The 14,525-nt window shown below is 33.7% G+C and overlaps 1 protein-coding gene and 4 non-coding genes across 7 annotated transcripts; 3 read left to right on the top strand and 2 right to left on the bottom strand.

Annotated features, from left to right (window-relative positions):
- Positions 1–940: 940 nt before the first annotated feature.
- On the bottom strand, positions 941–1,012 carry TRNAP-AGG (transfer RNA proline (anticodon AGG)). Its single transcript has one exon. It is a non-coding gene; the product is annotated as a tRNA-Pro (tRNA).
- An 827-nt stretch (positions 1,013–1,839) lies between these two features.
- Positions 1,840–1,911, bottom strand: TRNAP-AGG (transfer RNA proline (anticodon AGG)). Its single transcript has one exon. It is a non-coding gene; the product is annotated as a tRNA-Pro (tRNA).
- Positions 1,912–2,943: 1,032 nt separating this feature from the next.
- On the top strand, positions 2,944–3,015 carry TRNAP-AGG (transfer RNA proline (anticodon AGG)). The gene has a single exon. It is a non-coding gene; the product is annotated as a tRNA-Pro (tRNA).
- Positions 3,016–3,705: 690 nt separating this feature from the next.
- Positions 3,706–3,777, top strand: TRNAP-AGG (transfer RNA proline (anticodon AGG)). Its single transcript has one exon. It is a non-coding gene; the product is annotated as a tRNA-Pro (tRNA).
- Positions 3,778–7,494: 3,717 nt separating this feature from the next.
- LOC106115832 (serine--pyruvate aminotransferase, mitochondrial-like) lies at positions 7,495–14,184 on the top strand. Of its 3 annotated transcripts, none has more exons than XM_013309416.1 (8): positions 7,495–7,521; positions 10,051–10,220; positions 10,479–10,671; positions 10,790–10,955; positions 12,256–12,411; positions 13,150–13,242; positions 13,623–13,871; positions 13,942–14,184. In XM_013309416.1, exons 2-8 carry the CDS (start codon positions 10,062–10,064, stop codon positions 14,093–14,095), a joined length of 1,170 nt encoding a protein of 389 aa, XP_013164870.1. In that variant the 5' UTR covers positions 7,495–7,521; positions 10,051–10,061; the 3' UTR covers positions 14,096–14,184. The 3 variants fall into 3 exon arrangements, with proteins under 3 accessions (XP_013164870.1, XP_013164868.1, XP_013164869.1); XM_013309414.1 differs by lacking the exon at positions 7,495–7,521 and adding an exon at positions 7,814–7,916; XM_013309415.1 differs by lacking the exon at positions 7,495–7,521 and having other exon boundaries at positions 9,935–10,220.
- The last annotated feature ends 341 nt before the right edge of the window (positions 14,185–14,525 follow it).

The following is a 14,525-nucleotide window of genomic DNA, read 5'->3' as shown; positions in this document are numbered from 1 at the left end:
GCATTATGTTCTCAGACTTAATTAAACTTTCCGGAAAATGTCCTATCATCTGCAACCAGCTATTTCGTAAGCTGTAGCCTAAATTAGTTATTTTGTTTAAATTAAGTTAAACATATTGTAGTAAATTACTAAAAAAAACAGCTTATTTGTAATGAATTTTGTGAGATAATAATAATAGAGAAAATAAAAAAAACGTATTAAACTATGGCTTAAGCCCGCTATAGACGTTCAGTTTTAACTGAACTGTTACTGTATAGTTAAACTTAAGAACTGTCTGAAGAGTAAGAAATGTCTAACTGTATTTGTATTCAAATATACATAAATATTATACTTATTATTTTCTAGCCTATTTATTTTAATATTATCTAAGATTTCTCAATTATGTTACTTTTTTTTCAGATTACAGCTGGTTTATTTACCTGAATCTGTGCTAAATCGATTAACGTCTCTATTTATGTTTCGTTAAATGATTTTGTTTCTTTATTGATAGTGAGAAATTCGCAAGCGTGTTCGTTCCCCACAACGATCCGTCAACGTCCAAAATAAGCCTTGTTAATGATTTCCAAAAGCCCCGTCGAATTGTATTCGGGAAACTTGCATTATTCATGAAATCATCTATTGATCAATGACCGATCGTTCGATTTTTACTATTAAATATTTCCAAAATATCAAATATTTTCAAAATAATCAGCAATATGTAGAGATTTCTTATCGACGGAAGATCTCTATTTACTTAATAAGCTCCAAGTCGTCATTGGAAACTTATTTACTTTAAATATGATTTAAAAAAAAAACTATCGATGGATTGTATAAAACATGCCAAGTGTAAGAAAGAAATTTATTCAGACAATTAATAAAGTTATATGAAAGAGTAGCTACAGACTATGCCAGGTCTCGTCTAAAGCGCCACGTAATAAACATTTGAAAAAACAAAAACATTGGGCTCGTCCGGGATTTGAACCCGGGACCTCTCGCACCCTAAGCGAAAATCATACCCCTAGACCAACGAGCCGGTTGTTAACTAAGTAATAAAATTAGTATAGTAGCAGTGCAATAATAAAATCGCTTATGAAATAAACTTTCTAGAACCGCAAACAGTTTAAGAACGGACCGGTTACCGTGAGAAAAAGCTTAAAAATAGTCTCGTCAACACTTACTCTTATTACCAAACATATTATAAAATTATTTATTCCCTTGTTGTAAATAAAAGTTATATAGGTTAACATTAAAAAGAATAATCTTACACATAAAAATCTCGTGTCACAATGATTGTTACCATATTCCACCGAGAAGGTTTTACCGATTTTTATGAAATTTTATATGCATATTCAGAAACTCTGAGTATCTGATAGTATCTATTTTTTAATCCCGCGCGGACACAGTCGCGGGCATCAGCTAGTACGTAGTCTAAACAAATTCCATCAAGACCCGTAAATGCAGAAATAAAATAGGCAGTATCGTATTATCTCGCATCAGTTGGAATAGCAATTTACTTGTGGAGGCGGTAATTGCTTCGATTGCGCTTCACTAGTTGGCTAACGGCTAACTACCACGTAAATAGAGAATCTCTCTAGTGCCACAGCTACGGCCTCTATAGACTTCTGGATATCGCAAACGTATTACTTTGGTCTTTGAATATTGTATGTAATCTACAGATTAACGTTTATAGATCATAACAAAACCATATTGGTATCTCACGTTTATCAGAGAGAATGAAAGAGGGAACAATATGTTTACGGCAGAGAAATCCTTTAATCATATAATTATGGTGTTTAATCAAAACCCACATTAAATATTAGTCTAGGTTATATTGAATGTCCTTGTGCAAAAAAGAGACTTGGGCTCGTCCGGGATTTGAACCCGGGACCTCTCGCACCCTAAGCGAAAATCATACCCCTAGACCAACGAGCCGCTTGTAATACCAAAAAGTATACAGAGTTGTAATCTAAAATATGGACGCTGCTGCCCGCGACTTCGTTCGGGCAGAATAAAAAATACATTTAATCTTTCTTTAAATGCGGAATAATTATTTTAAAAACAATAACAATTTCGCACAGGAATCGATCGTTTTTTCGGAATAAAAAGTAGCCTATTCCTTATTCAAAACTGCATTCTATCTGCGTATGGAATTTTATCCGGATCAATACAGCCGTTTTGAAGTTAACAAACAAATCACTATATTGTTACGTATTGGATTACAACAAAATATGGCAAAAAATTTATACGCTATCAAATGATTTACAACCATAACGATAAAGGTGCTATAAAATTGCGTTATCTTTGTATTTAAACGGATGAGTTTAACAATCAACATATAAAATTTGTACATTTTAGAGTTATTTGCTGCATTTAAATTATTTTATTGTAAATCTGTAGATTGGCTCAACTTGAACCTGACGTGACATAACATTCGTCACCATTGCCTTTATCCAAAGAAACTTATGTTCTATTTTTCAATTTTATAACGAACTAGCTGTCGCCCGCGAATCCGTCTGTGCGGTTTAAAAAAAACATAATTAGGAGCCTATGTTTTTTTCTAGAGTATGTTCTATGTGTATGGCAAATATCGTCGAGATTCGTTGAGCTGATCTGGAAATACCTTCAAATAAACGTCCATTAGTAAGATGTAATTAAAAAAATGACTTCCATTATATCTGTCGTTAGTACAAATGCAGATCAGTAACCAAACGCAAGACGCGTACGTGATTTAAATTCACATACTTTCACTTACGCGCCAACCAGTTGCGGGGCAGCCTCAAGAATAGGTATATTTAACACGATAAAAGGTTTACTGTGATTCGTTTTTTTAATGAGATGTGCTTTAAAATCGGTTGATAAAGCACGTGGGCGTATTCAATCTTATATACACTATACTTTGTTAAGGCAGTTTTACTTATGTAATTTTTATGAATCTGAATGTTTTATTTAACAATTTCAATAACCGGCTCGTTGGTCTAGGGGTATGATTTTCGCTTAGGGTGCGAGAGGTCCCGGGTTCAAATCCCGGACGAGCCCAAGTCTCTTTTTTTATTCCACTTTTCATGCTTTAAACCCAAGAAATGAAAACCCCTACGAAAAAATTAAGTAACGCACATTCCTTTGACTTTCTTGACAAGGGCATTAATTTGCTTTATGAAATGATATAAAGGCACTGGATGATGTTAAAAGCAAACTTTATAGTGAAGAAAGATATTGTAAAATGTTACTTTTGCTCAATTTTTGTGATACAATAAGGCCTAACTCTGCCTACCTCAAGTATGATGTTAAAACTGGAAATTATAACTTTTCACAAACATCTCTTCCCCATAATGTATCCATATTTAGAGTTAAAAACTGAAAGCCACTATAAAATACTGGCGGTCATTTACGTGCTTAGTGCAGTCGACGATTTAAGACGCAAAGCTGTGTGAGGTGTGACCATTATTTTCACAGTCGGTTTGGCGCGGCGGGCGCTCGTTGCAATTTTCAGAGGTGAAGTCATTACTTACAGCATTTCAATCTACCTCTATGTAGTCGTTTTAAAATGTATTTCAATACTAGCTGTCGCCTGCGACTCCGTCCGCTCGTAATTAAAACACTTAATTAGAAGCCTATGTGTTCTTTTATATTCTACAGCTATGCTACTTTTCAGGGAGATCCATTTCTTTTCAATTATTAAAATAAAAGTGAAAGAAAATTATTGTAATAAAACACCGTTTAATCACCGGCTCGTTGGTCTAGGGGTATGATTTTCGCTTAGGGTGCGAGAGGTCCCGGGTTCAAATCCCGGACGAGCCCACGTATTATTTTTAGGTAATATTTTCTTCAAGTACATATGTATTTCTGAAATAAATTCGGAAAAGCTTTTTTAAGTTCATATTACGTCTTGTAACCATGGTTTTTATTACTAACACATATGTACGTAAATATATTAATATCAATCTATCCAATCTATCTCATGTAATAATCTCTAATCCTATTTCATCCGAAAAACTATGTTCAAACGTATTTTTGATGATTCCTTTTAAAGCCTAAGTAATTAGTAAATTTACTCGTATACTTTATACCTCTGGTTATGTCCTTGTACAAACGTAATGTGTACAATAAAAAATAAGTTAAAGACTCAAAGAAAATAATTTAATTGTAATAAGATTGAATTAAAATCGAAATTGCTCCAGACGTAATTATCTTCCTCGGCTGCCAAAAGCAATTTAAGCTTGAGTTTCTTGTTACAGCATTGTATTGTACTAATACTAGCACAATAAATTGATATGTACAAACAAAAAGACAAAACTATTTTTTTAATAGTACATTATAATATAAGATTTCATTATAAAAAGTTTAAGCAGAAATCTGCATGATTTCTGCTTAAACTTCAATTGATATTACAAGAGTAATCTTTTCATTAGAATAGATTATATAAAGAGGAATAATTTAATCGATTGTTCGTTTGCATAAAATATCCTCCGAAACTACTGAACCGGTTTGAAAATTTTACTGGTAGGAAGCAACACTATCCTCGGGTGATATATGCTATATTTATTTATCTAGATTTTCAATCATCATTTTATCTAAAACTACCATAATAATGTATATGTATAGAAGAGAATATAATTTTTTAGAATTGGTTGATTCAAGGATTTAAGTTTCTAGAAAAATCTATTTGTATTTATAGAGATGGATCTAATATTTTACTTGATTCACTTAAATGTGTCTGCATAATCACGCGTCTGCATTTCAATGTCTGCAGACAAATTATTTGCGCAGGAAATGAACAAGTAAATCAATTACTAAGGTCTTGAATGTGCGACACCGAACAATTGCTTCTCGCTTTGATCCAATCTCTACTTTATTGGGAATAATTTACGTCGCATTTTCATTATTTTGACTACGCATTTGCTCGACAGACTGTACAATTTCTCGTTTATATATATTTTTATACGTTTATATTTTGACTACAATTACGTTAGGTTACGTTTTATAAGCTAGCGCTTGACCACGATCCCACCTGGTGTTAGTGGAGATTTGGTCGAAAGATGGTACGCGCTAGCTTAGTAAGTGTCTATTCACTCCTCTTTTGAAAGTCCCAACAACATATTTGGACGGAAAAACAGAGGCTGGCAACTTGTTCCAATCCTTTGCGGTACGCACAAGGAACGATGCTTCGAATCGCTTCGTTCGAACGCGCGGTACCTCTCCCACAAAAGGATGGATTCCCGCCGTATGCCTGAACGTCCGGTGGTAAAATGGTGATGGGGGAAGTATCTCGTGTTATTCGTCTACAATACCGTGTTTTTCATCAATTGAATAAATATAATACTTTAAAACATTGTTACAGTATTTTAAGAACAAAAAAATATTAAAATAAACTTTAAATGTTTAAATAAACACTTGAAAATATTGATCAAACAAATGTTTATGTAAAATATCTTTATTCTATAACTAACTAAAATCGTTTATTAAAGTTAATTCGGTATAGTTAATATTTTCTAATTGGGTAGTCGACGCGACGCGACGTTTCACAGACACCCGGGGGAGAGAATGCAAACCAGAAAGTAAATCGCTTCGAATCAAACTTACGAAATTAATGGAAATACGCGAAAGCAAGATTAATCATTACTAATTACGGAAGCACCATTGCTTATAAATGTATTTTTTTACTGTTTTATTATGATTGGTCATAAGAACATATAAGAATAAACTCTGCTGCATCAAAAGTAGCAAAATGTGGCATGTTTAGTATTAGGTATATTTTATCATTAAGAAGTAAAAGATTAGCAAGGTATAAGAATGTTATGAGGAGGGAAGAATCGTATGCGACAAGGAAAACTTTAATTTTCAGTATGAAGGGGTACAATAGTAGAGATAGGCATGGCAAGAGATAGTTGGATTGCGTGAAAGTTGAAAGATATGAACAACAAAGAAGTGACGACTGAGATGACGAAGTAAACATCGTTGTAGTAGACGAAAACCTGATGTGCCAAACCTACGTAAGTGGGATGACAAGGAAATTGTGATTGGTTAATTAAAAAAAGGGAATTTAGGAATAACATCTACATTTAAGTTAATGTTTTCATAGATATTATTATGATCGTTATTTAAATATTCGACGTATAATATACAGCTTTACAAACTAATAAAGAATTTAAAAAAAAATTCATTGTTTTTTAAAACAAAAAATTTCAAGTCACATTTTTAAAATTTCACGAAAATGTTATCATCTTTTACCTCCTAAAATTAAATGTCTATTTTAAAGAATGAAAAGTGCATTTCATTTCCATTATTTTAATGAAAATGTCACGAAGTGTATCAAGAGATTTTATATTTCTAGTGTATTGGTAAAATTAACACTTCCTAAAATAAACAGTTTTATTTAACTTGCTTTGTTTATTTAAATTAGTTTTAGTAATATAATTTACTAATCATGCAGTAAATTGATTGTTTAGAACATATTTTAATCCTATTGACAATAAAATATTGATTAAAAAACCCTTTCCATGTTTTTTGACACACTTTTTTAATTGTATTTCCGGACAAGACAAAGATAAGTTTATGATTATGTCGTATATTTTAAGATATTTTTTTTACAAAGAGTACGCATAGAGTTTTAAAATAAATACAGATTTCATAAATTTAAAAAACAAAACGTAAAAATAAAATGTATTACATGCATATTTTTTAACTGAACGTAGACGCCTTAACTAATTCTAATGACTGTTAGCTATCGAAGTGAAAATTGCGGCACAAGCTACGCAGGCGCTAAGCCGACTGTAAAAATAATGGTCGTGAAACCTTACTTTAAAATCACTACGATTTACTAAAAGTTTCTATACTTTATATTTTATATAAAACAGCGTAAAATAACAATATTTTCTTCTAAATAGTCGAAATGTAATGGCTTTTGTCAATTGCAGTTTAAAATGTAACCGTTAAAGATTTTAAACTGTATATATTTAGCAATTTACTGCACTTTCTAAATGCTACAATGTAACGAATGTAATAGTGTACGTCTAGTCTAAAGATATAAAAGTCGTTCGACAATCGTAACGTATAGCCCTCGTGTCTCCAGCGAACTAACATTATAAAGTCGCACCGAATGCAACGCGCGAGGCAATTTGTCTCTATTCAAGTCGAAATAGATAAAGTAAACTTAGCGCTTTACTTGCACAATATACATTTTAAAATATCGAAGCTGATTCTTACAATACAAAGGCTTTCGGGCGTACATAATGTTAAAGTGAAAAAGTACTAATACTGACTATAAACAAATTTACGTTAATGGAATTATTACGCAAAACCAAACAATTTCTTTTAAGTAACATATTTTGATGTTTTTTTTTTTCAGATTTCAATATGCGGGTATTTCAGAAAATCTTTGAATGCAGTTGTGCTTTGTTAAAAATGTATTTTTTCTTTTAAGTTCACACGTCTATTCCCAATATTTTGAATAACTTCCTTGGAGATGAAATCAATAAATTCCTACCGGTGTGCAAGTGATTATATAGTATTCGCCCGCGACTTTGTCGGCGCGGAATTAAAAAAGTAAGTAGTCTAAGTTATTCCTTGCACGTCAGCTGCCTTTTAATAACTATCCCGTTGAAATCAGTCTACCCGTTTCGGAGATTACCAGATACAAGCGGCGACATGTGGACCCCCAGACATACAGATATAGAGTCGAAAACTTTTTATTTTTTAATTGTAAGTAACATTATGTTCGCGAAGTATGTTTTTTTTTTATATACAGACACTCCAATTTTATTAATTATTTATGTAGAAAGATTAACCCCATGTTATCTAAATATGTCATATCCACGGGTACATTAGAACATCACTGGAGCATTATTCACGTGGCCTTGTAGAGAATAGTCGGATCGCAATATACTTGTGTCATTTTATATTTTCTCTTAAATTCATATTCGTCTGTATCTCTCTATTTGGTAAGTACCTTTTTTATTATGTTAACTTTCTAAAAATATATGTAATATATATACAGATAATATGTTTGTTTGATTGTCTATCAAATTATTATAGCAAAATATCCGGTTTTTCAGACTCAATATCACATCCAATGCATGCAATTTTATCGTTATATGTGATGATGAAGTTGGAACTTTAATATTAGTGAAACATTTCTTAACGATTTGAAACGAAACTGACGATTTACCATATTAGTAGCAGATATGCTAATTGTTTACATTTATCGCCATGTTTTAAAATTCACATAAAAGTAATGAAAGGTAGTTTACAAAGACTATCGATAGTTATAAAAAATAAAATGTCTGTTATATGAAAAAAGGTTAGAGGTTTATATGGGTATCGTTACACTTGATCGGAGATCGTGAGTTTGCCGCCGTCTTGTTCGCGAGAGCTCCCGGAGGACACCCGTCTCGTACTCCTCGTGTACCAGTGGGACAGCGCCGACAGTTGCGAGAGGAATCGAATCAATTTGCCAAGGCAACATTGAATTTGTTCCATCCCCGCTGCCGGTTCATTCTCGTTCTTATCGACATTACGCATTACAAAGTCGTGACCTATTCGACCTCTGTAATCGAGTATTGATAGTAGGATCCCGAGGTATATTTATGGGAATGCGTCTTCAAAACGGTTTATAAAAACAATTGTTTAACCACTGTAACGAGGCACGGGCGATAGGGGAACAAATAGGATGCTGGCAAGCGGCTCCCGGCCCCAGGCGAGCCGCACTTGCCAAATGTGCCATCCGATAGCGCCCGAACATTGCAGCAAATTTACAACCAACCCTATTAGCACTAAATCTAAACATTAACCCGATTCCGGTAACCGAACTTCACGGGCTCGCGCCTGAATATCGGTTACCAAGAACGAATAATATTCAAGCGCTTACCGATAGCTGCTAGTATGCTAGTTTACAAAATGTTTAAATCAACAATGTGCAATGATCAATGCAACTTAAAATAAAATTTATCCGAAATGTATTATGTTCAGATAGCGACAACAGCTCGGGCAATTCAACAAAAGAAGACAAAGCTAACGTTAAAAATGTTTACTCTTTTAGCATTTTCCACAATAAACGATGCAAAATACTAGATAATAATAGATTCATTTTTTTAAAAATAACCTAAAGGAATATATATCCAATAAGTCCATATTGTTATGTGAACTAACCTTAAATATTTGCGTTGTAATTTCTAGTGTAGTAAACTTGAAACCTACTTAACAATACTCTCATTTCGCCTTTGAACCTTCCAAAGAATCCTTTAACGTTTCAAATAGGATTTTAATGTAGCCCTCGGCGCGTATCGAAGCACTCGTGTCGATCGCACTTAAAAACACATTTGCTCTTAGCGGAAACCTTTTAGATTAAAAAGAAACTACACAGCTCGGATAAGAACGTTTGTAGATTGAGAATACAAAGCGTATTCGTATATTGATACGAATGTAAAATTACATATATGCATTACTTAACGATAGTGGAGTTATTTGAATCAATTATATAGTTTAATTAATTATTTAGTACCTGGATGACCGAGCTTTTCTCGGTATTTTGTTTTTTGGAAATTATATAATATTTAAGTACGAATTACTAATAAAATGATGAAATATGAACAATATTTTTCGATCTTACCGATAGAAAAAGTTAAGTTTATGTTTTAAGTTGATTATCGATAAAACACGAATAAAATGACATTTTCTAAAAATGATTCCTAGCTAGATCGATCTATCGCCCCCGAAACATATACTAAATTTTATGAAAATCGTTGGAGCCGATTCCGAGATTCCAATTATATATACAAGAATTGCTCATTTAAAGATATAAGATTTATAACAAACGATTATATTTGCGATTCAATTATTCCACTTCAAAAGAAATTGTCAATTTGAAAAATATTGCTTTAATCTATATGATTCCTTATTATAACCACTAGTACGATAACATATTGCTATCAGAGTTTCTTTCTAAGATACATAAAGGCTTCTGTTCTCTTATCTTCTCTTAGCCTTTCTTATCTGTACCGTTTTCTGATCCCTCTTATAGTAATGTCATCTGTTGCATGTCTGTTTAATATATTGAAAGACTGGATAATTTTACAGGTTTAGAAAGCATGGCTCCATCAAAGATGTCCATCCCTCCTCCCAATATTGTTAATAGTGAGTTTAAAGAGCCCTTGCTTTGTGGGCCAGGACCCTGCAACATGTGGCCGTCGGTCCGAGAAGCTTTAACCAAACCTGTTGTTTCACCATTGTGCGACCAATTCTTTAGTGTAAGTATTTTTTTTTTATTAGCTTTCATAAAATAGTTGTCCTAATTCTAATCTTCTTGTTTGTTAGAAATTTGTTACAAATTTATGAGGGCTTTATGAGGAAGGAATGGGAAGGGAAGAACGATTTGATGTAAGAAAGACGGAAATATCATTTACGTCTGTTTTCCTCTGTCCATGCGAGTGTTATGAATCTGTAAGTCAATAAGCACATTAATATTAGTTGAACGGCTTGCCACTTTGAAAGATATTTTATTTTAGGCTCTAGATGACATTCGCGCTGGAATTAAATATGTGTTCCAAACTAAGAGTAATCTGGTGCTGGCCATTAGTGGGTCAGGACACTCGGGCATGGAAACCTTGATCACCAACCTCGTCGGTCCCAAGGAAACCTTGCTTATTGCTACCAGAGGCATCTGGGACGAACGAGCATACAACGTTGCTAATAGATATGGTAAGATTCCTTAAGACGATAAATCTTACATCTATTCAGTTAATATTTAATTTGTCGGAATAACTAAAACATGGATATTTTTTTTTTTAATCAGAGTCACTTAATTTGAATTTTTCAGGAATCAAGACAATTATATACCGAGTACCTTATAATACCACATTCACATTGGAGGAACTGGAAAAACAAGTGGAGTTATATCGGCCTACTGCAATGTTCATCACCCATGGCGATTCATCTACGGGCACCGTGCAAAAACTGGAGGGTCTCGGCGATATTTGTCACAAGTATGTCACGTCACGTCGACGTGTTACGACACATCACGACACGTCACGACACATTATGCAAAATAACGTTTATACCAATAGATGTTATGAAGTTTCTGTAAAGCTTAATCCCAGGTTTTAAATCTCTATGTTTAAAATATAATTGCAAGTAGATACTGGATCTGTAGTCGAAAACCGGCAGTCACGTGCGACCCAACCAGACCGTCGTTCGGAACCATGACAAGCTGTTTAGTTTCCGAAAATCCGCTTACTTATTACAAATTACAATTTACTAAATATTATTTGCCATACTGCAAAAAATCTAAGGAAATAAAGCGCTGAACTTTCTAAGTATAATTTTACTTAAATAAATGTCTCATTAGGATTACAATAGATTAAGTATAAGTTAATACATATTACTTAAATGTTTTAAGCTTCGCCATTCCAGATCTCCGAAAAGGTCCTTCGAAGCTTTGTAAATCTAGACGCGATTTCCCAGCCCATTGTTATCGAGGACACGTTTCAAATAATTCGCTTTGTAAATTACATCATTATTTTATTATGTCCATTTTACACGGCGACGTGTATCTGGTACAAATTGTACAATATTTTTAGTCACTAAGAGTATAAAATAGAAAAGATTTTAAATTGAGTATAATTCAGTTAATATGTCCTTTCCTCTTTTCGAAGTGTAATAGAATATTCAGATTTGTTGTAACTTTTTATTAAAATAGTGGTTGCTCATTGGTCGTAATTCAACAATATTTCGTTATCCCTTTTTTTGTTGATTTAAAATAGCTATTGTCGATTCTTGTCAAAAGCATTAATTCGTTTGGACAATTTCCTTAAATAAACTTTTGTACCCTACAAAATATTTTCTTCTACTATAATGATAAACTAAACTGAAATGTATCTCGTATAGATGTCGACCGATGGCCACATCAATGCTTCGATTGCTTGGGCGGGAATTAGTCGAGAGAACGGCAGACAATTTAATTATATCATTAATCTTTTTCACGCGTCGCGACGCTACGACTTTTTGCAACGAACACTCTCACAACACTATCCATTTGAAAACTCTTTTAATTAAATGTCTCGAGTAGTTTACAACTGCAGTGAAAAGGAAATAAAGGGGTATAAAATATTAGTGGGGGAATAGCTTATTCCATTACGTATAAAAATCGAAACCGATCGTTCTTGATCTCACTACGAAAGAAACTCGATTGTTTAGTATTCTTGATTTTTATCATCTATCTTTCGAATGTCCACTCTACATTTGATTTCTTATCTCTGTGGTTATAAACTTATTACTTTATTTCAGATACGGTACACTACTGCTGGTGGACACAGTTGTGTCTCTCGGCGGCGTCCCTTTCTTCATGGACGCGTGGGGAGTGGACGCCGTGTACACTTCCACTCAGAAAGCACTAAGTGGCCCCGCTGGTATATCACCGGTTGCATTCAGTGCTAGAGCGGAGTTAGTATTCTACTTTTATGACAAATAAAGATGTAAGCTGATCTTATGTAACTGCTTACAATCTAAACGCACCATAAAGTGGAATCGTGGTTTTTCTGTTTTAAAAAGGGTCTTGACAGTAGGACGGACGAACAACAAAGTGATCCTATAAGGGTTCCGTTTTTTTCCTTTCGAGGTACGGAACCCTGAAAAACATTAACTGCATAAAAGGTTTAAATTAATAGTGCCTTTGACACAATGGTCTACTCGTATTATCTGCTGAAGTCCAGATAAGCTATTCTATGCTGTTACCTTAATAGCTTGTTAGTAGTTTGTTTATTTAATAAGAAGTAATTTTTGAGTAGGTCTTAAAAATGGGACAGTGATGGATATCGCTAAGGGTAGAGATAAGATTCAATGACATATAGTATATAGTTTAATATGTGAAAGCAAGTGTAATAAATCTTATTTTTATGTCTAGATTTATATGTTTTGTTTGCTTTTACTTTTTGTGTTTATAGACGATAAACACATAGGTCAATCTTTTAATCTCTGTACTCTGACAATTTGTTACAGTGTTTACTCTGGACTTTGATGTTTACACATAAAGATGACAAACTTGATTTGATTTATCTTCGTATTACGTTATGAATAGATTGTATCGTTCATAAGCAAACGATCAGTTCCTTAGTGAATTCCACCTTAAGGGATTCTTTATTTGATATTTGCTTTACCGTTTTGTTTGTTATATTGTTTTAGGCAGAAAATAAAGAATAGGAAGTATGAGACGCCGTTCTATTTCGACATCAATCTGTTGGCCCAGCAGTGGAATTGCTATGGGAATACACGATCGTAAGTATAACAAGAGTCAACTGAAATGCCACGTGCCACACCAGATTCGATTTTTATAACGCTCTTGCAAAATGACTAAGTCTTAGGTTCTGGTGATTTAACATTGGGTAACACACTGGTATAGTAAGAATATACAGGTTTTTGTTATAGACGTCCACTACTTAGATATCATTATTGACCCATTTCTTTTGAGCATATCTCCGTGCTAAAAACATACTAATGGATAAAGACTAAGTAAGGCTTTTGATTAGTCGGCATGGTACAGAAGGCAATTCTTCGCTTACATACTTTATCCCTACATTCTATGATTTCCTGGTTCCTTTCCTCTCTTGAACCCGACTTACGCACAACAATTGTTAACTTACACCTTTATTCTTCAGTTATCATCACACGATGTCACCTCCTCTTATATGGGCACTGCGAGAATGTCTTCGGCAACTAAGCATAGAGACATTAGAGAAGTCCTGGGAGAGACACGCGAAGTCAACCAGACACTTCCATGAACGCCTCCAACGGATTCCACTGGACTTTCTCGTGCCGAACCCTGAACACCGTCTAGCAACTGTTTCTACTTTAGTACTACCTAATGGCTACAACTACAACGAAGTTGTCAAATATATTAGAGAAAAGTAAGTCCAGATAAAGCATGAAAGTAAAATTCGGATTTTGATAAAATTATCTTTATTTTTTTTTATTCAGGCATAACATCATTATTTTCCCGGGCCTGGGACCGACGGCTGGGAAGTCCTTGCGCATTGGCATCATGGGTGTGAACTCGAATAGTGCGGTTGCGGATGCCCTCGCCGACGCCTTGGCTGATGCACTGCAAGCGTTGGTTAAGTCATCCCTATAACGTGGCAATGACTAATTAGTCCATTTGTTTGTGATGAAATCTTTCATGTATATGGACGCTCAATAAAGTTTTTTTACTAAATACAACATTTTGAACAACAAAGTTCGTGTATTTATATAAATATTAATAAAACGCTTTATTCTCAAAAAAAGAGAGTTATGATGTCATGAATGAAAAACATTGGGCCATCTTATGTTTAGTGGTCCAAGGCAAATATTCCTGTCTAGGTTTTAATCTAACTGTATGATATTGGTAGGTCGTACCTTGGTAAAAGTTTGATTATCTGTATATTTAGACATAGGATTTTAAACACTTAAATTACAGGTTATTTTATTTCTTATTAAATATGTGGGCCTAACGCATGTTTTTGTGACCGTCGGCATCGTATCGTCAACGATAAAATTTGTAAAAAAAGTTACGGTTTCTATGT

This window comes from Papilio xuthus, unplaced genomic scaffold (assembly GCF_000836235.2).
Source record: "Papilio xuthus unplaced genomic scaffold, Pxut_1.1 DF827777.1, whole genome shotgun sequence".
Taxonomy (NCBI): Eukaryota; Metazoa; Arthropoda; class Insecta; order Lepidoptera; family Papilionidae; genus Papilio; species Papilio xuthus.
This window is presented reverse-complemented; position numbering and strand designations above follow the sequence as displayed.

What these genes read in the sequence shown, in the direction of transcription:
- LOC106115832 (XM_013309416.1), top strand. Translation starts at nt 10,062, where the DNA reads ATGGCTCCATCAAAGATGTCCATCCCTCCTCCCAATATTGTTAATAGT. An exon ending in TGTGCGACCAATTCTTTAGT is followed by an intron (nt 10,221 to 10,478) that starts GTAAGTATTTTT and finishes ATTTTATTTTAG; the next exon opens with GCTCTAGATGACATTCGCGC. An exon ending in TGCTATGGGAATACACGATC is followed by an intron (nt 13,243 to 13,622) that starts GTAAGTATAACA and finishes TTTATTCTTCAG; the next exon opens with TTATCATCACACGATGTCAC.